Genomic DNA, 26,529 nt, shown 5'->3' on the forward strand with positions numbered 1-26,529 from the left:
ATATAATTCAAAATAACTTCTGAAGATGTTTTATTTCTACCTCACAAAATATTATAGGATTGAAACACCAGTTTTCCTAACTATACTGAGTTGTTCATTCATAATATGTAAATATGTCAAAACATGACATCAATAGTGTAAATATTCACAGTTAGCTGTCAGTTCAAAGAGTGCTTTAGAATAGAATTGTACTCTAGAGACAAATACCTCAGCATACTCTTAGCATGTTTCACATAGTCTACAGTCTGAATGTTTTGTTTTCTTTTACCTCACAATACAGGACTTAACCAAAATTCCAGAGAAAAAAGATTCTATTAAATTTTTTGATGTGGGTCATGTCTCAGTATTATGAGCTGTAGGACTTTCCTTCATCCATTTCAACACTGCTGTTAACATGAAAAGTTCATTCTGAAATTGGTATGGTACTTATAAACTTATGATATATTGTTTTGTGTGTGGATGTACACATGTAAAGAGAATGGCAACCGTTGAAATTGGGGCAAATACATTTTTCTGATTAAAAACATCCATTCTGAAAATTACATAAAGCTGAATAATTAAGGATCCACATTCTACTATTGATACCAAAGTAAATAGTACAGATGAGAACTGAATAAACCAAGGTTTTGTCATGAAATGCTTAAGAATTCATGGGAGGACTGGACTAGGCCCTCTGCATGGCAAGACAATTGTGTAGCTTGAACTGCTTGGGGGCCCCCTGGCAGTAGAATCAGAATCCATCCCTGGTGCATGAGGAGGCTTTTGGAGCCCACTACCTAAGATTGGTGTGTAAAATGAAAAAAAAATCTTAATAAATCAGAAAAATGCACAGGAAATAAGAAAAAAAGAATTCAGCACTCCTAAGGGATATGAGCTAACATGAATCTGCAGAAGGGCTTTGCTATTACAGGAAAGGAACAGTGAGATGGTTTCATGGAAGAAATACAGGCTGAATCTTAAAAGTTAAGCAGCAGTAAAGCAACACAAAACTGAGAACAGGTGATTCTGGTAAAGAAACAATAAACAAAAGAACCAGAGTGTTAAAGTGGGATCAGAAAGACATGAGTATGATGGAGAGAACTACTACAGAGCTAACGGTTAGTGAGTGTGAGTTGAGGCTACACACCCAATCAACTCCATTCTCTTGAGGACACACACACACACACAAAACAACACATTAGAAGATGGAGAAGTTGAGACCAGATTGAGCCCAGATTCTAAGGGTAGTCTAAGCAAAGCCACTCTGCCTTGATCACTGCCTTGTACTATTCCAATAGCATTTGAGTACTCACTATATATCAGCCTATGTGTAGGATTCCAATACTGCCACCATGAAAGACAAACCCTGTTTTGGAGCAGCTCACTGCTAATAATGAATCAAACAAGAGAATAGCTAGTCCATCCCTAGTCCCTTTGGTTAATTAAACCAAGGAAGGAAAACAAATCACTTTCATGAGTATTTCAAAGTTATCTCCTATTATTTTATTCAAAATCATACTCCTCCTCTTATATTGTCAATCACAAATCGGCTCCATTTACTAACTTCCATTATCATTACCAACCATACATACACATTTGCAAGCTATGAACATGGCAGTCATTCCTTAGGCATATCCCTCTTGGTTTTTTTTTTTTGGTTTTTTGGTTTTTTGGTTTTTCGAGACAGGGTTTCTCTGTGTAGCTTTGCACCTTTCCTAGAACTCCCTTTGTAGCTCAGGCTGGCCTCGAACTCACAGAGATCCGCCTGCCTCTACCTCCCGAGTGCTGGGATTAAAGGCGTGCACCACCACCGCCCGGCCTGGCATATCCCTCTTGTAGTTGATATGAATGACCAAGATGGTCTCAAGGTCTCAATCACATCCCCTGTTGCCCATCTCCCTTCTTATCCCTACACCAAACTCATCCATAACTGTCCAAACTTCCTAGTAGCCTCCTCTGCTCCCTCTACATGTTTCATTCTCCCAAACATTTCTTTAGATACAATGATTTTCTCAAATTCGAAGTTAGGAGAGATTTCTCTGTTCTCCCAGTCATCTAAATGCCCTCTTCATTAGAATGCTGTTTTAGACTATTTACTAAAAACACAAAACTTTTTTTTTGGAATGTTGTAACACAAGGTTGAACAGAGTAATGGAACTGAAAGGGCCCTGGCCACACTGATGGCACACACTGTGTTTACCTTGAACTGCAGCATTTCATTCTTGTGGTAGATGACTCGGAGCTGCAGCTGATTCACGGGTGTAGAGGGAAAGGCATTGCTATAAGGAGAAGGCTTCAAGGAGATGTCGGCTGTGGCCTCATTTGGGTGATTCTGAACATTGCTGACTGTGTACAGCTCATTGGCAAAGTAGCAGTAAGGGACCCCAGAAGAGCTGGATTCCTAAAAAGAAAGTCAATATCCTAGATCAGTAGAGATCTGGAGTTATCAAATAGATTAGAAAATATATGGAGAAAGCCATCACTTCATTCACTCATGCCTATAACAATTAAAGTAAGCATGACTCTAAATTCCTGGAGTCCAAACAAGACAGTGGAAACCCACTCTTACCTGCTCCATTCCCCAGTCAGTCTCATCTGGAGCTTTTTTCTTTCAATTTTAATAAGTCCAAGGCTATAGGTCTATGCTAAAGACATTGTAGGCTGTATTTCAAGGATTCCTGTTTACATGAACATCCTCAGCATGCTTACCTCCCAGATGCAGCCACGGGCAGTGCATTTGGCCTCAGTTGCACCATCCTCATCTGGGTAGCAGTCTATCTTCTCCTGGTCCATCATGATGTCCCACTCGACTGTGTATGCTTCTCCCAGCACGAGATTGATATCTGTGATGGTGGCAACCTGAAGGAATGCAAATTCATCCTCAGGACTAAGGTCTTGACAAACATAAACCTTGGTTGTTTTTGTTTTGTTTTGTTTTTTTTACTAAAATTAGGTATAAATGTCAATCTTAGTCTATCCTTATGCTCTGCTTTTAACGATTTAAAGAGCACACTACAGTTTGCAAGGGTACAACTGTATATATGTGGTAGGAAATAGTGGCAAAATGAAAATATCAGTACTTTCTCAAAGCCTTACATATTACATTGCAGAAAAAGATAGGAAAAAAACCTGCTAGGATCTTACTGTTTTCATTCCTTCCCTGGACCACTTGACCCCTATTAATTTTCTCAGAAAGGCTTCTTCTCCTGTTAGCAAATTAAGCTATTTTTCTCAATCATCACTTCCCCATATCATGACTCCTTTGGTGTGTAATGTCTAGAGAATAGGGCAATATGAATAATGTGGTTCCAGGTTTCTCTAGAATCTTACACAGATTACTACAATAATTTTTTTGGGGGGCGGGGGGAGACAGGATTTCTCTGTGTGGCCCTGGCTGTGCTAGAACTCTCTCTCTGTACACCAGGCTGGCCTCAAACTCACAGAAATATGTTTTCCTCTTCCTCTTCTCTCAAGTGCTAGCATTAAAGGTATGTGCCACACCACTTGGCCTACTTCAATTATTTTTATCTCAGATTTACTTCTAAGGGTAAGAGTGAGGACTAGGAAATATCATTATATAAACTTCCATTTCAAATGTCCTAAGCCAGGCATGCAGTTACAGACTGATAATGTCAGACTTCTGAGCCCTTTAGCTCCCCTGTTCTGATAGCTCAACTTGGAAAGCATCACCAAGACAAACACTTTCTAGGAAAACAAGGCCCTTTCTGAATTCATTAGCAGCTACATTCTGTGTATAAAATGTAATCTTCTGTATTGGTATTTCAAGTTCAATTAACAGATTATTGTCATTAATATCTGAAATTTTCATGACTGTAGCATATTCATGGCCGGAAAAGTAAATTTTGAGTTCACATGTTTCTCCAGAGTGTCTTTCTTGCTAGAAGGGTGTGACCCTTCAGCTTTCTCTCTGCCTTCCTCTTTTTCTTTATTCTCTTTGCTTATTTTGTTTTCCTTTTCATGTCTCCTAAAATAAGGGCATTGTTACTAGATTCACAAAGACACTTTTACTCATTACACAAGACAGACCTTAGTTCTGACAAAGTAAACCTCTGAACCAATTCCAGCAAGTCGTCAACTTTGAACTTTTTGTTACAGAGAAATAAAACTCCAATCTGTTTTTCATCTAAGACTTCTTGTCTCATAGAGCTTATGAATCCAGCCTTATTTTATGTGCAGGGTGTCTTGCTTGCACATATGTCTGTGCCTTATGTGTGTGTGGTATCCACAGAAGCCAGAGGTTGTATTGGATTCCCTGGAACTGGAGTTACAGATATTTATGAATCAACATGTGTGAACTGAGAATCACATCTGGGACCTCTGGAAGAACAGGCAGTGAAATTAAATGCTGAACCATTTCTCCATCTCCACAAAACCAAAATGCTGGTCTCAACTACTGCATTCCATCAAAACCAAAGCAAATATTTTACAAATGTTGGTTTAGGCACTTTCTTAATAATTTTGCATATTTTTATGTATCTGAATTGCATCTCTCACCACCCTGATTCAAACAATAAAGAAGGTTTTTTTCACGATATGTTAAGTATCTTATTTTGTAATATGAACAAAGTTTGTTTTCACATATGCATCCTTCAGGTATCTTACACTTAGCCATAGACACAAACAACCACAGAAGTCTTCCTTTGTAATGTGGTAGTATACGTATCCTCTTTATAAGCTGTGATGACAATATGTCAAATATCAATACACCATTTAGTAGAAATCTAAGTTCACTAGGGAAACGTTCCTCACAATGATGAGGAACTAGCGGAATAGAAATGAAGTCATACAGCAAGTTTGGATCTTATTACATCTGTTAGAATTGCACTTTCTAATCACCATCTATGGTAGTAGTATCACCAACTTTTGAATAAACTATGTCCTTCAAAAGTATATGTTAGAGAACATGTACTGTTCTCGATAGAGCTCGACAAAAGGGAAAAAGTAAATAGATAAAAGCACTTTAAAGTTTGTATTCATAGGATCTCTATCTCTACCAAGCACAAGCCATCAGCTCTCAGATCCTGTCCCCACACCCCATTACAGAAAAGCAAACACTGAGAGTGAAGAAACCAGGGATGGAAAAACTGGAGTTATGGTCCCTCAAACTATCTCTACATCTCTACCTTCCTCCTTCATACTCTGACATCCCCACCAGGCATCAGATGTGCTCTGGTCCTTCAACAGCTCATGTGATCTTAGCACGAAGTGATGTCAAGAAGCCATAGAGGTTTTTGAAAGTCTCCCTCACAAAATGAATTCTTACCTTCAGGCTTGAATTGTAAGTGATTTGAGGAGACATCTGACTAAGGACACCATTCTGTTTCACTCTAACATTGTAAACTGCCTGTGTCCCAAGGATTTTAATTTCTTGGAATGCCAAGTTATTGGGATCCTTGTAGTTTGCACTTGAAATTGTCACATTCAAATGGTTCTGAAACACATCAAGCATAATTATGAACAAAAAAATGAACACCTAGATTCCCTAGGCCCTCGAATACCCCATCCTAGACAACACCCTTCATCTGCTCTAAAGGACTATTAATTTCCTTTGCTGGTACATGCTAATGGGGGTACAAATTTATTTTTACATTGCCCATAGAGAGAGTGTAGGAAACACAATGATACTTTATAGAATTGTCTTTTACAACGTCACCTGATTTTCTTTATTATTATTGATTCTTTCTAATAACATAGCTGATACAATTCTGAATCAAGTCATAAATAGCAGTGTATTCACCCACATAAATGCTGATATTTAAACAAATACAGCTAGATACACACAGAAAAACATATATAGTCATCTACATACAAAATTCCACACAATATTCATAAAAATATGCACTCACTTGGGTGACAGAAAATTCACTGAATAGGTAAGTGTTCGTGGTCACAGTATCTGAAAAAAAAAAGAGATGTCAGTCAGGCCTGGTGACCACAAAAGACAAGCTTCACCTGCCTTTCCTTAAAAATGACTCTTCTTTCTTCTCTTGACTGAAGACACTTCACTAGATCTGTGTATCACAACTTCTTTATTCATTCATCTGTCAGCCACTTGGGCTGCTTATGGATCTTCACTAGTAGAGATAATGCCACAGTGACTATGAGAGACCCAGTATCTCTGAAGCATACTGTTTTCATTTCTTTTGGATGGCACATAACCAGACATGGAATTTCTGTGCTATATGGTAGTTTGATTTTAAACATGTGAAGGTGTGTCTACACTGTTCTCCACAATGACTATACAAACTTATTTTATGATTTGTTGCCTATGTTTTTGGTGTCATACTTAAAATCACAATACCATGCCCAGTATCAAAGAAGCTTCCCCTATATTTCCTCCTAAGAGGTTTCTGTTGAGTCTCTTGTCCTCGTTTTCACGAGAGCTAAGATGGGGAAACAACAACAATATCTATTTGCAGATGAATGAATAAAAGAATTACAGTGCATGAACACAATGGAGTATTCTTTAATATTAAAGAAGAGGGAAGGCCTGCACTGTTAGAGCAGAGATGAATCTGGATCATATTCCACTAGAAGAAGTAGGTGAGACAGCAAAGAGAAGCAATGGAAACCTATTTCCCAAAGTAGAGTCATGGAATTCTTAGTGCAGTAGAGACAAAAGGAGGGAAGGAAAGAAGAAAACAAGAAAGGAGGGAGAAAGGGGAGGGAGGGAGGCAGGGAGAGACATAAAGAAAGAGTGTGCAGAAGCACAGAAGATGCACATAATCAGGATTGTGTGCACTTGCTGCCTTGCTGACATGGGTGTGCCTTTCATATCATCAACAGTTTTCCCCACCAAGGGCTCATGGGAAAGTGATTTATAATTAAAATTAATTACAGAAACAGTCTTGAAAATGTGTCCTTCAGGTGTCTTTTAACCATGAAGTAAGAGCCTGTTAGACATGATTTGCCAAGGAGAGAATTCAGAGAGACAGAGTCAGAGAGATGTTCTCCTCCTCCATCTGAGGTTCATCTGTCATGGCCTCTGACCACTACATGCAGAAACACGTGTTTTCTCTGGGAGGATGCTCTAGGATGCCTGGTGAGATTTAACCAACAGCTGAATGGCCAGCATGGGTGAAGGGACAGAGTCGGACATGCAGGTCTACAAGGGCCACACCCTCTCACCACACTCACCCTTTGACTGCCCATCATCCCAGAACAGCTCTCCTCTTGCCTCTTTGTTCTCATCCAGGGCAATGAGCAGACCAAGAGGGTTCTTCCGGCTGTGGGGAACAAGATTTACACAAGGCACAAATCCTTAGGGCTCAAAGGATTTCAGAAAATATTGCCACAATATTTCACATGTGTAAAAGATGGATGGGTAAAGTCATGGATGACTTCTTCCCTTCAGAACAGGGCTAAGAATGCTAGAAGACACTGTCTCCAGGATCACTGTCACAAGAAAGAAATATCCCAAACCTCAGCAACATATGTCCAAACTGGAAGTCAGGGTGTGAGCATCAGAATCACTACATCAGCTACATGCAGACTATGAGAATAGGATGGAGTCTTAGGCAGTGTTGCTATAGCCAGATCACTAAAGAGACCATCCTGTAAGGACTATATCAGCTGCTGCAATTAGATATGCTCTCTCTGCCAAGGAAATGTTTACTCAGAAACACACAAAATAATATTAACCTATGTAATGGTAACTCTATATTGAGTGCCTTTGTTTGGAATCATTTGTTTGTTTAATCTGAGACAAGCAGCTCAGACTAGCATAGAGCTGGCTCCCTGGTCCAGAATGGTCATGATCTCATGGTCCTACTACCTTTGCCAGTCAAGTGCTAATTCTGTTATATACCACTATGGCTGCCTGACTAGTTTTACTTATTCTAATGTCTATTACTTTCTTTTGAGAAAAACAAAACACAGCAGCTTCATGCGTGTTCCTCATGGGCACCTCCCTGGCCTCTGGCTTCCTATTGTATTTGTTCCAGGTCAACTTTCCACTACCTGATCACACCCTACTATCAAGAAAATCAGCTGATTTCCTTTACTGTCCATGGATTGAGCTGTCATTGCTAAAATGCTAATAAATATAAAGATAAATCCACACAACTCCTAAATCTTAATATTATGAGACCCATTCAACACACTTGCCAAGCAACAAAAGTAGAGAGTAAAAAGTGACACAATAAAAGATATGAGAGTGTAGAGTGGCACTTTCAGAAATTTGATAACAATTTGGAGGAAACGATAGCCAGTCAGACACAGAGGAAGCAAGATGACAAGGCACAACTGAGAAAAGGTACCAAGTGACATGGCTAAACATAGATAAGAATTATGGGTTAACTTAAGTGTAAGAGCTGGTCAGTAATAAGCCTGAGCTAATGGCTTAGCGGTTTTAATTAATACAAGCCTCTGTGTGTTTACTTGGGACCAAGTAGCTGCTGGACGAAATTGGGAAAGATTCATCCTGACCTCAGGGCCAGGCAGGATTGGAGAAACCTTCAGACTATACTACAGCTTCTCGAGAAGAGTTCAATGAAAGTCCTGCATGCAGACAAGCGTGTACACACACACACACACACACACACACACACACACACACAGGCAAAGGCAGAAGTCATCATCATCCTTCCTCACCACATTTCACAGATATGGACAAAATACCCATTTGTGAAAAGGGGCAAAGCATGTTCACATATAGCAGAATGAAAACTGCTTTTGGCCTTGAGAGGCATGCTTGATGTAAATGTAGTTTTTCATCACAAAAGGATGAGCTCACAGGATGCAAAGCAGAGCCCTAGTCCCATCACTCACCTTAAGTGTGTGTTCAGGGCATGTTGTTGCCATGGCAAGATGTAACCACCACGGATGTGAAGATTGATGTGTTCAAGAGGGGCTGGCAAGATCTTCCACTCTCCTGTTGAATTAATGTCTGCACCCTGTGGCAGGAGAAGAGATGATGAGGGAAAGAATGCACACCTCCCTGGACAGCCAGCAGGTCCTGAACAACCAGGTCACCACCATTCAACATAGGTCATTATCACACGTTGTTCCCCTCTGCTGTGTTAAAGCTTTAAGACCCTGTTAGAATCCCTGACCTTATGGAGAGTGGAGCTATGGGAGAGTTACAGCACCTGCCAGATGAGGTCTTCCTGTGGATCCAAACACTCTCACTGCACACACTGTTTCTAATTGGGGGGGGGGGTGACATTGGGCAATGTTGCCACTCCTTCTTAGTTCCTGAAACATTTCCCCCAAGAGCAATACTAGATCTCTCTTTCACCAAGAAACCACAGATTCTCCATCTCTCCTCACTTGTTCTCATACACCTACTCGGTAACTAACACTTCCGACTCCTGCTTCATAGAAAACATCCAAGGATATATTGTTGTTTAAATATCCTTAACAGGATATACCCAACTCTATGTTCTCGCAACACTTTCATCTAGTCTCTTGTGTGTGAGGTGCAGTGTGACCTGGCGTGTGTCTCAAACCTTCCTATGCTGTCTCAGCTACAGCAGCGCTTACATCTCCCTGGCATTGGTTCCATTCTTATTTTGTGAATTATATGTCCTTCTTGTGACGAGGCTGTTCTATGCCTTTGGATAGAAAGTAGCAGTATTGGTGTCTGTTCCATAGAGGCCACTAGCAGCTCCATTGCCCCATCCCACAATGACCGTGAGACACTGCAATTGTCCTCTGCTAGGTATCTAAACACTGTTGCTTTAGAGGTAAGGAGTATTCATATAGTTTGTGTATGGCTGTGATCCAATACAACAGAAAATAAGAAGTGTAAAAATACATGACACACTGTTTAGCTATCCCTGCCTTCCCCCCTTAAAAAAAAAATAAGAAAAGAAAAGAACAAAGAAAAATACTGAGTATCTGTAGCTCATGAATAATAGCTAAGGCAATATTTTCTCAGCAATTCTAACCAGTTCATCTTTGTTTTAAGTAAACATCATTTTATTTTTTTTTTCTTTCTCTGTGAACAGCTTGCTCAATTAACTTTTGCCTTTGCGGGTGATTTCAGTTGCTACCCCTTTATCTGAAACTACCTTCTATTTAAAAGCCACAAATAAAATTAGCCAATCCAGGAAACTCTTTCTTATTAGCCATCATACTTCACTTTTAAAATGTTGTACCTATAGCCATTTACTTATGTGCCACTACTTTCGATAAACAAACCTTAAGTACTGATTATGTGCTCAGCTTCATCAGGCTGCAATTCTACACCTACTGCTCAACAAAAAGCACTTTACTAGGTAAGGTCAGCACTATAACAGGCTAGCAAGATGCCTAGGGTGCAAATTTTAAGGTGGTCTATGCTTTCAAGGCCTTGTAAAGGCAGGGTGAGCCTTACAGTACTGGGCCTCCTTAAATTGTGTGTCCTGGCCTTCTCCCTACTTATCCCTAGTTCAGGTCCTATATTAGAAACTCCCAACATACTCAGAAGGTTTCCCTTAACAAGGAGGAATAACAACATGAAATTCAGGCAACACAAGGATCACTTATGCTGACTGTTGTCTACTCAGAAGGCACTAGAGCATTCTCACCCTGAAGGCAGAACAAGCCAACAACAAAGCATGGGGAGGAGTGTCTAGTGCTCCCAAGACAAAGAAGAGGAGGAAATGCACTCTGCTAATCTTCACACAGCTTTCACCCACTTACAGCAATCCCCTGGGACTGTGCCCCAAGGGACTGGCACAGACTCTGACTTCTTCTGTCTGCCACTTCCTCCTCCTTTTCTTAGAGGACAGCAAACTTCTAATACCATGTTCTTTCACCTGGACCCTTAGATTGCACTGGCCAGCAATACATCATAGAGAGCTTCTTGTTGGATTCTCATCAGTAAATACATGTGAGTAACTCAGCCAAGTCCTGTAACATGTATCTTTATGTGTTTTGTATACTTACATATGTCTCATAGCTATTAACCTTGGGTAATGATATAGAGGAATTATCCTTAAGTTTACAAACTGCAGAGACTGACTTTGAAACTGTATCTATCATATATATATATATATGTATATATATATGTATATATACATATATATATGTATATCCATTGGGGGGTGCCTCTGTGTGTGTGCTATTTATCTATCTGTCTATCCATTGGGGGGTGCCTGTGTGTGTACGTGTGTGTGTGTGTGTGTGTGTGTGTGTGTGTGTGTGTAGATCAGAGCATAACTCATAGGAGTTTCTCCCCTTCTGCCATCTAGTGGGATCTAGGAATCAAACTCCAGACACATAGCCTCTATCCTTACACACCTACATGTTTGCCCATGTCTCCAGCACTGAAGTCTGCTTTTAATAAAATGCAAAGAGGAAAAGATCTCGAGGAATAAGAACTTCATAAACAAAAATGAAACCTACAGCATAATTTCAAGAGTTTACTGGTGTCTCACCACTGGAATGATATTAAGACAAAGCCACAGACTCAAACAGAAAGACGTCCACCAAGCATGACACCAAGGAGAACTCTGCCTGCCACTGCAGAACACTTGCCTGAAGGGTGACTGGTCATGGTGAGAAGCTAGGAAATGAGGCCACAAAATGTAAAGTGGCCACTCAAGACCACAAAAGATGATTCCCAAAGTGGCATGAAACTTGGTATCTATCATATGCGGACACTCTGTATGCTACCACTTTCTGAATTGTACAAATATAAAGAAAAACTCACCGTGTAATAGTCATACCAGTGGGATGTAGGGAAATAGGCATTGACATTTCTGGCATTCTGCAACAAAAGACAAAGAAAGTGTGAGCAGTGAACTCTGCTTACAGTGACCAGCGTGCATTGGTACGGAGTTAATAGTAAAACTAACAGAATTAGACAAAATTATTATTTCATCTCCCTTATGGTATCAATGATGAAGATCCTCCTTTTCTAGCAACAGAAATTAGCTTGCCAAAAACAAGTGCTTTCACAAAGCGCCTCAGGTAACAAGACTTCAGAGAAAAACAAACACCACTCTCTTATAGATGTATTCATCCCCTCCCTAAGGAACGAATAGGCAATGTTGACCACAGAGCAGAAGAAAATTGTGCAGCCTCAAAAAGATGCAAGGGGTGTAAACTATCTGTTCATTTTATCAAAAGCTACTTTATACACAGAGTAAATAAATCAATTGTTTTTCTAGCTTCCAGACCATGTGTAGAAGGAAAGGGAAAGCTAGCTGTTTTCAAAAGATAGTAGGATGGGAAGGGAGAAATTGTGAAATTACATTATAACCTAAAAAATAAAAAAAAATAATTACAGGACAAAAAAGATAAGAAAAAAATCACACACTGCTACAAATAGTTCTCAGTTCATTTTAGTTAAGAAAAATGGAAAATAAGGAATCTTTACACTTCCTGCTCTTAACCCTGCAGACCTTACCTTAGCTCAAAGAGAAATAATTACATCCTTAAACACATGACAAGGTTATTCCTTGAAATGTTAGGCTGACATCAAAGGTCTAAGAACATCGAAGGCATGTCACGTGGCTCAGAAGGAGCAAAGGAGACCGGTGCAAAGTAGGAGAGCATGTCACCTAATCCCTCTCACGCCAGCCTCTGTGTCACCCCAGTCACCAGCTCTGCAGTGGAATCCTGAATCCCTCCTGTCTCCATACTCACAGGCTCCAGCACAGGGCTGACCAGGAAGGCTGGACCCAGCAGAAACTGTCTGTCTATATTCCATGTCTCCCGGTCTGACAGAAACCTGGAAAAGGAAATGAAGGTGCCAATGTGACCCCAGTGGGGCCTCAGAACAAGGCCTCGAAGAAGTCCTCAAGTTCAGACCCAAGTCAGAAATCCAGCTACATTCCATACCTTCTTTATATTTCACTAGACTGATAAGGATCACATAGACCCCATTTTCTACATGCTGTATTATTAAAACCTCAGAAATGCATTGTCTGCCACAACACATCTTCTATTTCTTCACCATGGCACATTACAATGCAATAATCTGCTGGTCTTGTCATCTGTCCCTAAAATGCCCACTAAAGTTACAAGAAGATATTCTGGTCAGGGTTCAAATAACAAAATCCCAACAACAAATAGGGAAGTCTTCACAGAACCTTAAAAGAAAGAAATTGTGCTATGCTGGGAGCTTTCATTATATAACTTCAGTAAGTATCTTATATCAAACACAAATGTTATGTATTTCACTGAACTAGAAGGAGTGATAGAGATATTCTCTGGAGAGCTCGTACAAAAGGGAATTATCACCTCAATGTGGAAAAATTGTTGGGATCCACTTCCACCCTACATGATAAATAAACTGTCCCTTGCTCAACAGGACGCCAGCTGAACACTCACTCATGGAGAAGAGGCCGCACAACTGTGCTGCCCTCCGTGTGGGCCTTGTACATCAAGGTGTAGAGATAAGGCAACAGGGTGTATCTGGTCTCTAGCACACTTCTGGAAATATTCTCAAAGGTTTCATCCCAGGACACAGGGTCTTGTCTCTAAAGAAACAGAAGAAAAGTGTTCAAAGTCCTCCAGAGACAACTAAAGAATTCAAGAAGGTCATTAAAGGCCTATTTAAACTGTATATCACACATCTAACATACCATAAACCTTATAAAATGGTGACTAGGAATCCTAGAGTATTCTTAATGGACTGATAAAAATCAGTAAAATTCTACCAGGAAAAAAAATTTATGACATTCTTCATGAGATATGATGGAAAATAGTCCCTAAGCAAAAAGCCATCTAAGTAATATTAAAGACTATGACTTGATGCTGTTCCAAGGAAAACAGGCAGCAGGATTGAACTCAGAAACTGAGGAAGCATTCCCAGTGATGTAATATAGGTGAGGAAGCTGACATCCTACCCTGGTCCCAATGGTGTTGTGGTTCCTGGAGAAGGGGTAAAATGCACCCAGCTGCATCCAGCGCACACACATCTCATACTCAGCATCTTGAAAGAACCCACAGATGTCTGACCCGGTCTGAAACAACAAGGAACAGAGTGAGCTCTGGGAGCTCTCTGAGAGATGAGGCCACCTTCCTAGGGAGGAGGAGCATGCAAGGACACTTACATAGGAGATGCCAAAGAGACTGAACTCCATCATGCCTGCAAGGAGAGATGCAGCAGGGTCAGGACAGGCACTCATTCTCTGCCTGCTCCTCCCCCTTCACCAAGGACCCTACTCCCCTCTCCACCCACAGCCAGCAGAGCCCCTGGGCACAACCACACACCAATGATGGATTTCCCCAGCTGGTCCCAGGCAGCTGTGTTGTCCCCCAGCCAGTGTCCTGCCCAGCGTCCAGAAGAGGGGAATGTGGAGCGAGTGATGACGACCCCTCTCTCTCCTGTCACCTCCTGCACAGCTCTGGTGGGGAAACAGGAAGTTATACTGAAGAAGGGCAGAGAAAAGAAGGCAAAAGAATTTCTCTTCTTAACCCTTTTATGATGGCCAATGTTTTCCATCTTTGGAGAGAATTTGGGAATCTGATCTGGGGGCGTTCTGCTGGCTGACAGGGATAATGGCAGGGGACACCTTTTCCATGCCTTTTCATCATTTTTAAAAAAATCATCATGTGATGAACCCACAGATTGTCACAAAAAGGTAAACCAGTAATAAGGGTTCTTAATTATTTACCCAGTATTTATTTTTCTGTATGTGAAGAAGATGAATAGAAATCCCTTTCTAAAGTTTCGCAGGAGATAATTAGTATTACACATTGGGCACAGAACATGGTGTTATTCAATAAAAGAAGCACTGACTGTCTTATGAAAGTGACCAAATTAAGAAACAAACACAACAATAGTATAGCAGACATCGAAAAGGATCATCCAGTTGTGAGATAAAGGAGGGACCTTTCAGTCCTCCTCGTCCTGTCTGTCTCTTCTACCTGATGCTCCTTTTAACTATGGCACTTTCCACATGTGTAATGACCTGGTGTCCCCAGATCAGTGGGTCCTCACCAGCGCTATTTCCCACTGGTGTGGTGGTACCTTGTTTAAATTTTGCTTCCAGCTATAACCACAGTGTGTGGCCACATGCTCATAGAATGTTTGCTTAATAAACATAAATATTTACAAAGTTTTAGTTAGATTACTTTCTAGCCCTTCTTATGGAAAATGAACAACAAATTCATGAAAATAAACCCATCACTGACTATCTCTACAGGTGCCACCAACTTGAGAAAGGAGAAGGTCACTCACTCATAGGTGGGTCTGGTCTGGGACCACCCATACAGGCTATGCACGTCATAGTGCCGTAATGCAGTGCCATCTGGAAGAATCTGCTCACTCTCCATGCACAGTGTCTTGCTGCTCAAGCCCCTGTCCCTGGCTTCCAAATCTGGGGAAAATAATGAAATGTCAGTGAAGATCACCTTTGACTCTTAATTTTTCACCTCTTTTTAGAAAACATTAAGACTAACAACCTCTGCCTGGGTAACACTCCCCTACCCAGGAGCATAAAAGCAATAGGCTTCTCTGAGTAGCAAGTGTGAAGCATTTTAGCATCAATCATAAAAAAGAAGTAGAAATATGTCAAGTCTTCACCATGGAGCAGGTCCTAATATAAGCTTCCTTAAAAGATTTACTTTTAATTTATTCGTGTGTGTGTGTGTGTGTGTGTGTGTGTGTGTGTGTGTGTGTGTGTGTAAGAAAGAGAGATTGCCTGCAGAGACCAGAAGAAGGCATCCAATACTCTGGAGTTGGAGTTACCAGTGGCTTTGAGGCCCCTGACATGGGTCCTCTGTTAGGACAGTATTCACACTTAACTGCTGAATCATCCTTCTAGTTCCATAAGCTTTTAATACATAAGTTATTTCTATTTCATATCTTCCTTATATTTCTGTAAGTGGATAGTGTTGTCTGTCTCTTATACTTTTGGAAACTTAGATTTGGTGATGTCTCTGGAAGTTCTCACAACTCAGAAAAGGCATGTATATAAAGATAAGCTATAAGTGGGCATAACTCCAAAAGTCCACAAGGGGAAGTGACTTCATTGTATGTATTGGTGGAAAAAGAAATTCTGTAAGTTATCACATCACAGAGGCATTAGCACAGTTGAGTGATTTCTGGAAAAATTCAAGAAATTTTCTAACATCTCCAGTTGGATAATATGATGTGCTTTTGTCTCATGTCCTATTATTAATAATAATGGTGGGGAGGTTCCCTTGATGGTCAAGGTCACCCCAGGATATTGAGCTCATCTTCTTCCTTCCAGCCACTGTGCAACAAGTGAAGAGATCCCAAGGTCCTTACGTGGCATGTAGGGTGGACGGTTCAGAGTAGCATTGCTGCAGCCAGAAGGAACTGCCCCATTCACAAAGCTGGAAGGTTCATTCATATCCTACAAATAGCAAAATTATGGATAATTTTTAAAGATAGTTAAGTTCTGTCAATTCAAGAACAAAGAAGTAGTTACACATTCAATATCTAACATCTCTATAGATGCTGCCCAGAGAGGGTCATGAACCACTGGTGAAGCACAGAACAGAAAGAACAATTAACCTCACCATGATTGAATAGATGATTTATTTCCCCCACTGGTGACAAACAATGCTTTAAGGAATTCCCACTAATCGTTGTGGAAGTTTTACACCAGGAACTTCAGACAGGTTCCAAAGTACTAGGTTAAGGACAATTCTAAGTTTGATTGGATGACTGGCACTTTGCTTTGTCTGAAAACTTTTTTCTGGTAATTATTGTCACCTTGCCCAATGTCATGGATCCACATGCTAAAAACAACACAAACAAATACAAACACACCCATACTCGTGTATACACAGACACATCCATACACACTTACAATCCACAGGCCATCAAACTTCAAGCTCTTCTCTGGTTCCTCTGGGTTTGTGTAGAGTTCTTGAATCTCCTTCTTCCACCACGTGGCAGTTGAATCACGGAAAAAGTCTGGGAAGGCCACATAAGCTCGGTATTGCTGTCAAAGTAACATACAATCCATTTATTGGAAATGAATATATTATGTAGGAAACAGTCATTTTATAAGAACTTAATGAATTCCTATAACTCCACAATTGTACATAGCGATGATCTGATTAGAGCCTATATGATATAACATTCTTGACTTATTAGGAAAAAAAATTTAAGAGTAAAGATTAAAAATCACAAATAATATACCTTCCCAGCATTTGGAAACCATCTACATTGTATGGAATGGACTGGTCAAGGGGATCCTGGACTTTGTGTGGTTAAAACCTAAATTTAAAACTTCTATGTTTATGTCCTGAATGATGACTTACCTGATTAGTTCTTGAATCTAACAGGGTTTCTAGATCTCAGCTGTACCTTGTGAAGCAAGTATAGACCAGCTTCATCATCAGCTCAACCATCACACATGTCTGGCACACTAGGACTATCTTACACTTCCCAACACACCCACTGATACTGGAATTCCAGCTCCTCAATTATGATCATTGTTAAGGAAGAGTTAAAGGTCCAGCAAATACTGACTTTCAAGGGCGGCTGCCTTCCAACCATGTCAACACTGCTCAAAGGTATATCAGAAAAACTCATTTAAAAAAAATTAACAGGCTGCCTCAGTGCACTGGATAAACATCTTAGCAAGAAAAAGGACTGATGCTTCTTTTGCCAGTTGTGTCAATGAATTTATTCATCCAAGCAACAGATGTGAATGAAAATGAGAAAAAAAAATTAGGGCTGAAACCAAGGCTACTTGGTTCCATTACATGGAAAAATCTGTTCACAGAAGAAAGCAAATTAATAATAAGAGACCTCAACTAAAAGGAAAAGGGAAGTCAAGAGGCCCAATGAAGGATGGAAGGGTGGTGCGGGATTAATGTGTAGATATGGAACAGCCTGTGTGTGAACATAAATACACATGGAGAGAAAAAGATATCATAACTGAGGACAAAGCTGGAACTGATAGAGCTAGCATCCAGTTGGGAGTTCATAGCCCTTTCGAACTGACAGCTTTGCATTTGAAATTGCCATTGTGACATGGAGAAGTTTGGACAGGAAACTTGAGCACACTGTGTCTTAAATCTCATGGTGAATAATGCAATATCACAATTTGAAGTAAAACATTGCGACACAAAAAATAATGGGTCTCAGACTGACAAGAGGACCATTGCTCTTAAGCGATTCTTTCTCACATGTCTCTGTCCTAAGTGTAGACACATCGAGTCTCCTACACATGACTGCCTCCTCCTGGCAACCCTGACTACATTGAGCATACATGTAGGGCCTTTTACCTCCAGTTGCATATCCCAGTCTAGAGAGGGATCCACCACAATATCAGGATAATCAGGCCAGACCTATGGAGAGAAAATATTTAATAGTAATGTCCTGAACATTGCTCATACAAGTAAGTTCTTAAGAAACTATAAGCAGTGGTTCTAGGACTAGTAGTTGTCAGGTAGGGTTGCTCTGAAAGAGAATGGATTCCAAAAAAAAGCTCTTAAGCACATCAACAGGTATTAACTGAAAATAAAAGAAAAAAAAAGAAGAGAGAAAGAAAACCACAACTTTAGAAACCACACATAACAGGCACAAAATCAACAGTTCTGAAGAGCACTAATGGTGGCTCTGCCCAGGGTGAGTCTCGCTAGATCAACACGAAGCTCATACCTTTCCCCAGACAATGTCTCCATTATTAGGATATCTGATGAAGACATTGTTCTCCAAACCCCGGGTGAAGGCAGGATAGGGCTGTGTCTCATTGCCAGAAATGGCTGGGTCCTGCAATCAGAGCACAAGGCAGGTGAAAGTTAAGACTGAGGATTACAAAGAAGGTGGGTGGAAAAAGGGAAGGCCCCAGTTGTAATTTCACTGTAGCATTTCCCTGACTCCCAGAAACACATTTATATTAATTACACTTTTATTTCTCTCCTGAAACAGGAGAGGACAGACACTCTAAGGTGATTCCCATCAAGCCCATCCATTGTCCCAAGCACAGACCTACACATTCACACAAACTAACCAGGATAAGGATGACCCGCATCCCATTGCCCTTCATGCGATTGATCAGGTCTGGAAACCCAGAGAACTTGGGGCTGAGGGTGAAGTCCAGCTGCCTCTCCATGTAGTCGATGTCTGAGTACTGCACGTCCTGTGGATGGTATAAGAAAGTGTGGCTGCTGGTTGGAAAGTTCAGACTCTAGCAGTTGCCACAGCTTGTGTCTGGCAATTTCAACTGCTAGGTATGCCATATTGTAGCTTTGGATCTTTGGGTTCACTAATTTTTAAATATTTCACTCAAAAACAGGAAAAAATGATTTCAACATCAACAAAAAATGTATGATGAGTAACAATGCCAACCTACAAAGGCTGTTGTAAAAAATAAATAAATAAAAATACTGTAAGAAAAAGTACTTTGACTTTCTCTATGAGTGTGTCCTGAGATCAGTGATGTGTGTTCATTGAAAATAGTGTCAAATATTCACTGTGCATATAATACAATCATAGGTCTACTATAAAATAATCAAAACAAAAACTGTCCTCACTGTGGAGGACCCAGTGTTGGAGATGATCAAATGCAGAGCTCTCACTGAGATGTTGTATTACAACAGTGGTTCTCAACCTTCCTGATGCTGAGAAACTTTAGTACAGTTCCTCATGATGTGGTGAGCCCCATTCATAAAATTATTTTTGTTGCTACTTCATAACTGTAATTTTGTTACTCTCATTTATAATGTAAATATCTGTGTTTTCCAATGGTCTTAGGTGACCCCTTGAAAGGGCTGTTGGACTAACCCAAAAAAAGTCACAACCCACAAGTTGAGAACCGCTGTCAGAGGAAGTGATTTGATTCGCACTAAGGCAACCCAGAACAATGTATACAAGACAAAACCAAATGGTCACAAAATAATTTATGATTATTGGACCTCTGGTTTTGAAGTGAATGTGCTGATTCTGTATGTGATCCACTACAAACTCATTACAGGAGTCCAGCATGAAGCCAGCACTGTGGTTTGCCAGGCCCAAGAAAGCAATCCTCATATGGGCCGGGTTCACTGAATGAGGGTTGTTTCTTTAATTAAGCAAAGATAGTATTGGAGTTGTGTTTTATATCACGTGAGTAAGTGTATATGTCTTGAAGTCATTCAAGAAGCAGAAGAAAGCCTGGTACAGGAGAGAGCATCCAGGAACTAACCAGTCTTAGTTCCTCTTTGTTAGTCTAAGCCACCACTGTTATGAGGGCAATGGTCTCCCCTGAATCACTGTGGATAGTCTAGGCTCAGTGTGACATGACATGAGAAAACACAGTGTGTCATTATAAGCCACACTTAAATCTGACAAACAAATCCCCAACAGACATACGTACATAGGGGATCTGCTTAGCCACCATTTCATCATACAAGCTGGAGATCTCAGAATCATTCTCATATCCATAGCGACACAGCTGGAATCCCAGGGACCAGTAAGGTACCATCACAGGCCGACCAATCAACTGGAAAACAGACAGAAAGTGTTAGAATGTTAGAGGAGAAGTTGGATGGAAACTGGATATGAAGTCAGAATATTTTACCCAATTTAACACCAAATTCAAACCCAGAGAGTAAGTGGCAGGGTGGGTGAGAACTCCTGGGACACACTACAGAAAAACCTACAGCTTCTCAGAGCACACATTCCAGGAGTTCTGGAAAACCTGCTTTTATTCAGATTCCTAGATATAAAATTTAAATACTAAAAACACACAACAAAAAGAGAAATGGCTAACTTAGCCATTCTCTAGGTCTTGCTGATTGTGTGACCTTGGGCAGTTATATCACATTTCTGTGTTGTTTCTTTACCTGTCAATCAAAGGTAAGAGTAGGGGCTATCTCATGTTGTTTTCACTGAGCAACTTACTAGGAGTGACACCCTCTCACATGCATTAAGTAACACACACAGTAGATATTTCATACATGCTAGTTGATGTTGTCACCAACAATGTTATTGTAATCATGACCTCCATCACAAGTACAGTCATTGTCCCTATCACCACATTGTAAGCACTGTGACAATGTCATGATGTAATATTTGCCATCATAATTCCCATTGCCATCACAGACACAATCATCATTACCAACACCACTTCTACCAAAACATCATCATATCTACCACCACCATTACTAACATGAACCTCACTCTCTCAGCTTCCATCATCGACTCCACTACAATCACTTTTATGACCATCTCATGTCCTAACTTCCTCTCTATCGTTATCATCAAAACAGTCACCATCCTCACAATCACTTTCACCAATAGTACTACCACTACATTTAATATCACTATGCCTTACCACACCATCAAAATCACTACTACCATAGTTCCACCAGCCACATCAGCCCACCACTGAGTTGCTACAAATACTTTGCTATACTTCAATGGGTGAAGAAAAGATCATTTTAATAGTTACAGGAATATATTCTCTCTCCTATATTCCATATTATAAATTCCCATGAGAAAGACCATCAAATTCAGGTACTATATGACAGTTACATATATGGCAATTCTGTATAGCAGGATTGGAAACATTATGAGTGTATAAACACACATGTACAACACACATATTTCAAAAAGGCTTTCCTTCCTACCTCTGTGTATTGCTGAGTGACCAGCTCTGGAGTTGGGCCCAAGAACACAAAGAAGTCCAGAATGCCCCCTGTGGTCCTGTATGTTAGGGCAGGCAGGGGCTGGAATGTCACATCTGGAAACACAAGAAAATGTCATCATGATGAAATCCTTCCTGTTGAGAATATTTGCCCTGGAATTCACAACTTCTTATTCTTCAATTGTAACACACTGACAGGAGATATTTTGGAGTAGGAGCATATAGAATTGTAGAAGTCAAGAAAAGCTCTCAACTAGCTGCATTGCTAATAAAAGTTGGGTAAATTATATATAATTAAAATATGCATAAAAAATCAATGAAAGGAGCCGGGCGGTGGTGGCGCACGCCTTTAATCCCAGCACTCGGGAGGCAGAGCCAGGCGTATCTCTGTGAGTTCGAGGCCAACCTGGGCTACCAAGTGAGCTCCAGGAAAGGCGCAAAGCTACTCAGAGAAACCTTGTCTCAAAAAAAAAAATCAATGAAAGGAAAAACCAATCCATAAAGTCTATAGTGACAGCCAAGTCAAATATATTCTAAAGCAATTTCAGAATCATTGGCACATAATAAGAGGACAAAGCTTCATCCTACCCATGGCATTGCTGTTCATCAGGAGGACTCCATGGGCATTACCATCCTCCTCTAGACCCATGTAGTAAGGGTGGACACCATAGGAATTCTTCTTGTACTGAGAGGCATAGGGAAAAGGAGGTTAGGAGACTGTGTGCCTGGGAAAGAAACTCAACAGAAACTTGATTGCTACATTGAGTCAATCTTCTTCTGGTAAGAAAAGCAGAGGAAAGGGGAACTTAAAAAGATCTTCATCCTCCTAGCAATAGAAGGAGACAAGCATGTGGAGTCTGGAAAAAAACATCACAAAGCACCCAGCATGGATGGAGGAGACAGAACACAGACACCAACGCCCTGCCCTTACCCCTGGGGGCTCATCCCTGGAAAACATGCCCCATGTGTGCCAGTTCAAGTCTATCTTGAAGGTTGTGTGTTCAGTCTCCCCAAAGCCATAGATGTATGTGGAGGGCAGGCGGGTGGAGATGCGGATGAACATGTCATTGAAGGTGAAGCCCAGGAGCTGAGAGTCCCAGCTGCAGAAGGAAGAGGAACATTTGCAAAAGGAAATCAGCTTCCTAGTAGCTTCCAGCAGCTGCCTCTGTGAGGACAACAGAGCCCTCCATTTTCCCATACCATCTATACCTGAGTCTCTCTCAAATAAAACAAGCAAGTCTCATTCACTAAAATAACCACAGTCAGCCCTGCTACAGGCCGCAGTGACAGTAAGTCTTTTCTTCCACTGTATCACTGCTTCCTTTAGTGTTGTCCACAGTCGCATGTCCAATCACATTTATCACCTTACCATTCCAGACTCACTGTGTCTTCTGCTCTTGACCCCTGATGCTCCACTTCCTACAGGTATCCAGGGCTGTGATATGAGCATCTCACACCACCTCACACTTCTGCTCATGTACCTGCTCACTTCTCCTGACAGCATCTGAGGAACCTTCTGGGCTGTTACCATTCTAAATCCCACCTAACACTCCTGCTTTGTCTCCCACATTTATCCAAGCAGTTACCTCAGAGTAATCTCTCTATTGAAACTGATAAATTTCCTCTGGCTCATGACTTACATCATTCTATTACAAATGTTCCTTTACCCAGAACTCCCTGTGGGACTCCTCCTAATCTCATTTCCATTTCAAACATCACCTCATGCTCAGAGACACAAAATCAGATCATGATATCGAAGTTTACAAATAATCTGATTTCCCTGATTTTTCCTGCACAGCAGTTGTTGCTATATCAAATTCCTCTTCATAGGATAATTTAAACTTTCTTTAGTGGAAGATATACCATATCTGTCTATGAGCACAGTACCAGAAGATAACCTAATATAATAATATAATACTTGTTCAATATTTCCCACATACCTGTAACTGCCTTAATAATCCCTCCCAGAGTATTAAAGATTTCCTCTAAGAAAAGAAAGCATTTCCTCTTGTGTGGTGTTTATGTGAGATATCACCCATAATCCCAGATATTTGAATACTTGGTCTCTATTTGTGCACTATTTGGGGACTATTGGGAGACTAGGGTTGGCCTTGGTCAAGGAAGTATGTCACTGGGGACAGGCTTTGGAGTTGAAAGGCTCACACCATTCCCAGTTTGCTTTCTGTTTCTTGTTTGCAGATCAAAGGTGAGCTCTCAGTGTTCCTGCTGCCCTGTGTGCTGCCTGCATCCACATCACCATCATCGACTCCAAACCTCTGAAGCCATAAACTCAAATAAACTCTTCTATAAGTTGTCTTGGTTGGGGTTTTTATCACACCCATAAAAGGTAACTAATGCATTATAGATTCAAATGAGATCAGTCTGATGCTTTGAGCCAGGATGTCTTCAATTAATATGGACCTGGTGAGGAAGGTTTAGAAAAGCAGAAACTCCAAGTCAGACAGGACCCACTTACATTACAGTGCCTGTACTCTTCCTGCGAATTTCAATTCCAAATGGATTCTCTTTGATGAGCACATCATAGAGACGGCCTTCAGGGGTGCTGGATGGGCAGCAGGGATGTTCAGAGGCACTGGGACTTCATACCGACTGTGGTTGGGATCATAGATCTAGGCCAGAGGAGAATATTTTATATAAAGAAAAAAATATAGCATTCACATTATGATGTTTTCTTAGCATGCTGACAGTGCTCATAATTAACAATAATGTGCAATTAATAATATAATTGCATAACTACTAATATAATTCAAAATAACTCATGAAGATGTTTAATTTCCACCTCACAAAACATTAGAGGATTGAAACACCAGATCCTAACTGTACTGAATTGATCATCTATAAAATGTAAATATGTCAAAACATGACATCTCTAGTGTAAATATTCACAGTTAGCTGTCATTTCAAAAGAACAATTTAGTCAAGAATTGTTCTCTAGAGACAAATACCTCAGATACTCTGAGCATGTTGCACAGAGTCCAGAGGCTGAATGTTTTGTCTTCTTTTACCTCACAATACAGGACTTAACCAACATACCAGAGAACAAAGTTCTATTAAATAGCTTGATCTGGCTCATGTCTCAGTATTATGGGCTCTAGAATCTTCACCTATTTCAACACTGCTATTAACATGAAAAGTTCATTCTGAAATTGGTATGGTACTTATAAACATATGATATATTGTTTTGTATGTGGATGTATGGGTATAAGGAGACCTGAAATCACTGAAATTGGCAGGAAAAAAAAACTAAATTTCTCTAATTAAAAACATCTTCTGAAGATGAAATACAGCTGGATAATTAAGGATCCAAATACTACTGTGGATACAATAGTAATTAGTAGGGATAGGAAATGAATAAGCCAAGGTTAATGTCATAAAATGCTTAGTAATTCATGGGAAACAAGAAAGAAGAATTCAGCACTCCTGGAGGATGTGAGCTAACACAAATTCTGCAGAAGGGCTTTGCTATTACAGGGAAGGAACAGTGAGATGGTTTCATGGAAGAAATACAGGCTGAATCTTAGAAGTTAAGCAGCAGTAAAGCAACACAAAACTGAGAGCAGGTGATTCTGGTAAAGAAACAACAAACAAAAGAACCAGAGTGTTAAAGTGGGCTCAGAAAGACATGAGTATGATGGAGAGAACTACTACATAGCTAACGGTTAGTGAGTGTGAGTTGAGGCTACACACCCAATCAACTCCATTCTCTTGAGGACACACACACACACACAAAACAACACATTAGAAGATGGAGAAGTTGAGTCCAGATTGAGCCCAGATTCTAAGGGTAGTCTAAGCAAAGCCGCTCTGCCTTGATCACTGCCTTGTACTATTCCAATAGCATTTGAGTACTCACTATATATCAGCCTATGTGTAGGATTCCAATACCGCCACCAAACTCATCTATAACTGTCCAACCTTCCTAGTAGCCTCTTCTGCTCCCTTTCCATGTTTCATTCTCCCAAAATATTTCTTTAGACACAGTGATTCTCTCAAATTCAAAATTAGGCGAGGTTTCACTATTCTACCAGTCATCTAATTGCTCTCTTCATTAGAATGTTGTTTTAGACTACTTACTAAACAAATAAAAAATCTTATAATGTTGTAACACAAGGTTGCACAGAGTAATGGAACTGAAAAGGCCCTGTCCACACCTGATGGTACACACTGTGTTTACCTTGAACTGCAGCATTTCATTCTTGTGGTAGATGACTCGGAGCTGCAGCTGATTCACGGGTGTAGAGGGGAAGGCATTGCTATAAGGAGAAGGCTTCGAGGAGATGTCCGCTGTGGCCTCATTTGGGTGATTCTGAACATTTCTGACTGAGTACAGCTCATTGGCAAAGTAGCAGTAAGGGACCCCAGAAGAGCTGGATTCCTAAAAAGAAAGTCAATATCCTAGATCAGCAGGGATCTGGAGTTATCACATAGATAAGTCAGTTTATATGGAGAAAGCCATCACTTCAGTCACTAAGGTCTGTAACAATTAAAATAAGCATGACTCTAAATTCCTCAACTTCAAACAACACAGTAAACACCCCATTTTTCCGCACTCTACTCCTCAATCCAAATCAGACTCATCTGGAGCTTTTTCTTCTAGTGGATTTTAATAAATGCAAGGGTACTGGGCTATGCTAAAGACATTGTAGATTGTATTTCAAGAGTTCCAGTTTCCAGGAACATCCTCAGCATGCTTACTTCCCAGATGCAGCCACGGGCAGTGCATTTGGCCTCAGTTGCATCATCCTCATCTGGGTAGCAGTCTATCTTCTCCTGGTCCATCATGATGTCCCACTCGACTGTATATGCTTCTCCCAGCACGAGATTGATATCTGTGATGGTGGCCACCTGAAGGAATGCAAATTCATCCTCAGGACACACATCTTGCCAGACTTGAACCTTTCTTTTTTGGAAATTAAGTATAAATGTCATTCTTAGTCTATCTTTATGCTCTGCTTTTAATGATTTAAAGAGCACACTACAGTTTGTAAGGGTACAACTGTATAGATGGGGTGGGAGA

The 26,529-nt window shown here is 40.5% G+C and overlaps 1 protein-coding gene across 1 annotated transcript in view; it reads right to left on the minus strand.

The window, feature by feature from the left end:
* The window catches only part of LOC114684453, a 157,905-nt gene that overhangs the window by 78,779 nt on the left and 52,597 nt on the right, over positions 1-26,529 (minus strand). The window contains 26 exon segments of the mRNA XM_037203622.1: positions 2,180-2,380; positions 2,689-2,838; positions 5,264-5,431; positions 5,847-5,896; positions 7,138-7,226; positions 8,770-8,894; positions 11,639-11,695; positions 12,577-12,661; positions 13,264-13,412; positions 13,782-13,898; positions 13,989-14,023; positions 14,149-14,282; positions 15,119-15,257; positions 16,172-16,259; positions 16,719-16,853; positions 18,148-18,210; positions 18,524-18,634; positions 18,876-19,004; positions 20,220-20,345; positions 21,475-21,587; positions 22,080-22,176; positions 22,423-22,591; positions 23,968-24,064; positions 24,067-24,121; positions 25,687-25,887; positions 26,208-26,357. Coding sequence (XP_037059517.1) covers positions 2,180-2,380; positions 2,689-2,838; positions 5,264-5,431; positions 5,847-5,896; positions 7,138-7,226; positions 8,770-8,894; positions 11,639-11,695; positions 12,577-12,661; positions 13,264-13,412; positions 13,782-13,898; positions 13,989-14,023; positions 14,149-14,282; positions 15,119-15,257; positions 16,172-16,259; positions 16,719-16,853; positions 18,148-18,210; positions 18,524-18,634; positions 18,876-19,004; positions 20,220-20,345; positions 21,475-21,587; positions 22,080-22,176; positions 22,423-22,591; positions 23,968-24,064; positions 24,067-24,121; positions 25,687-25,887; positions 26,208-26,357 — 3,033 coding nt within the window.

The sequence above is a fragment of the Peromyscus leucopus genome, chromosome 3 (genome assembly GCF_004664715.2).
Source record: "Peromyscus leucopus breed LL Stock chromosome 3, UCI_PerLeu_2.1, whole genome shotgun sequence".
Classification (NCBI taxonomy): Eukaryota; Metazoa; Chordata; class Mammalia; order Rodentia; family Cricetidae; genus Peromyscus; species Peromyscus leucopus.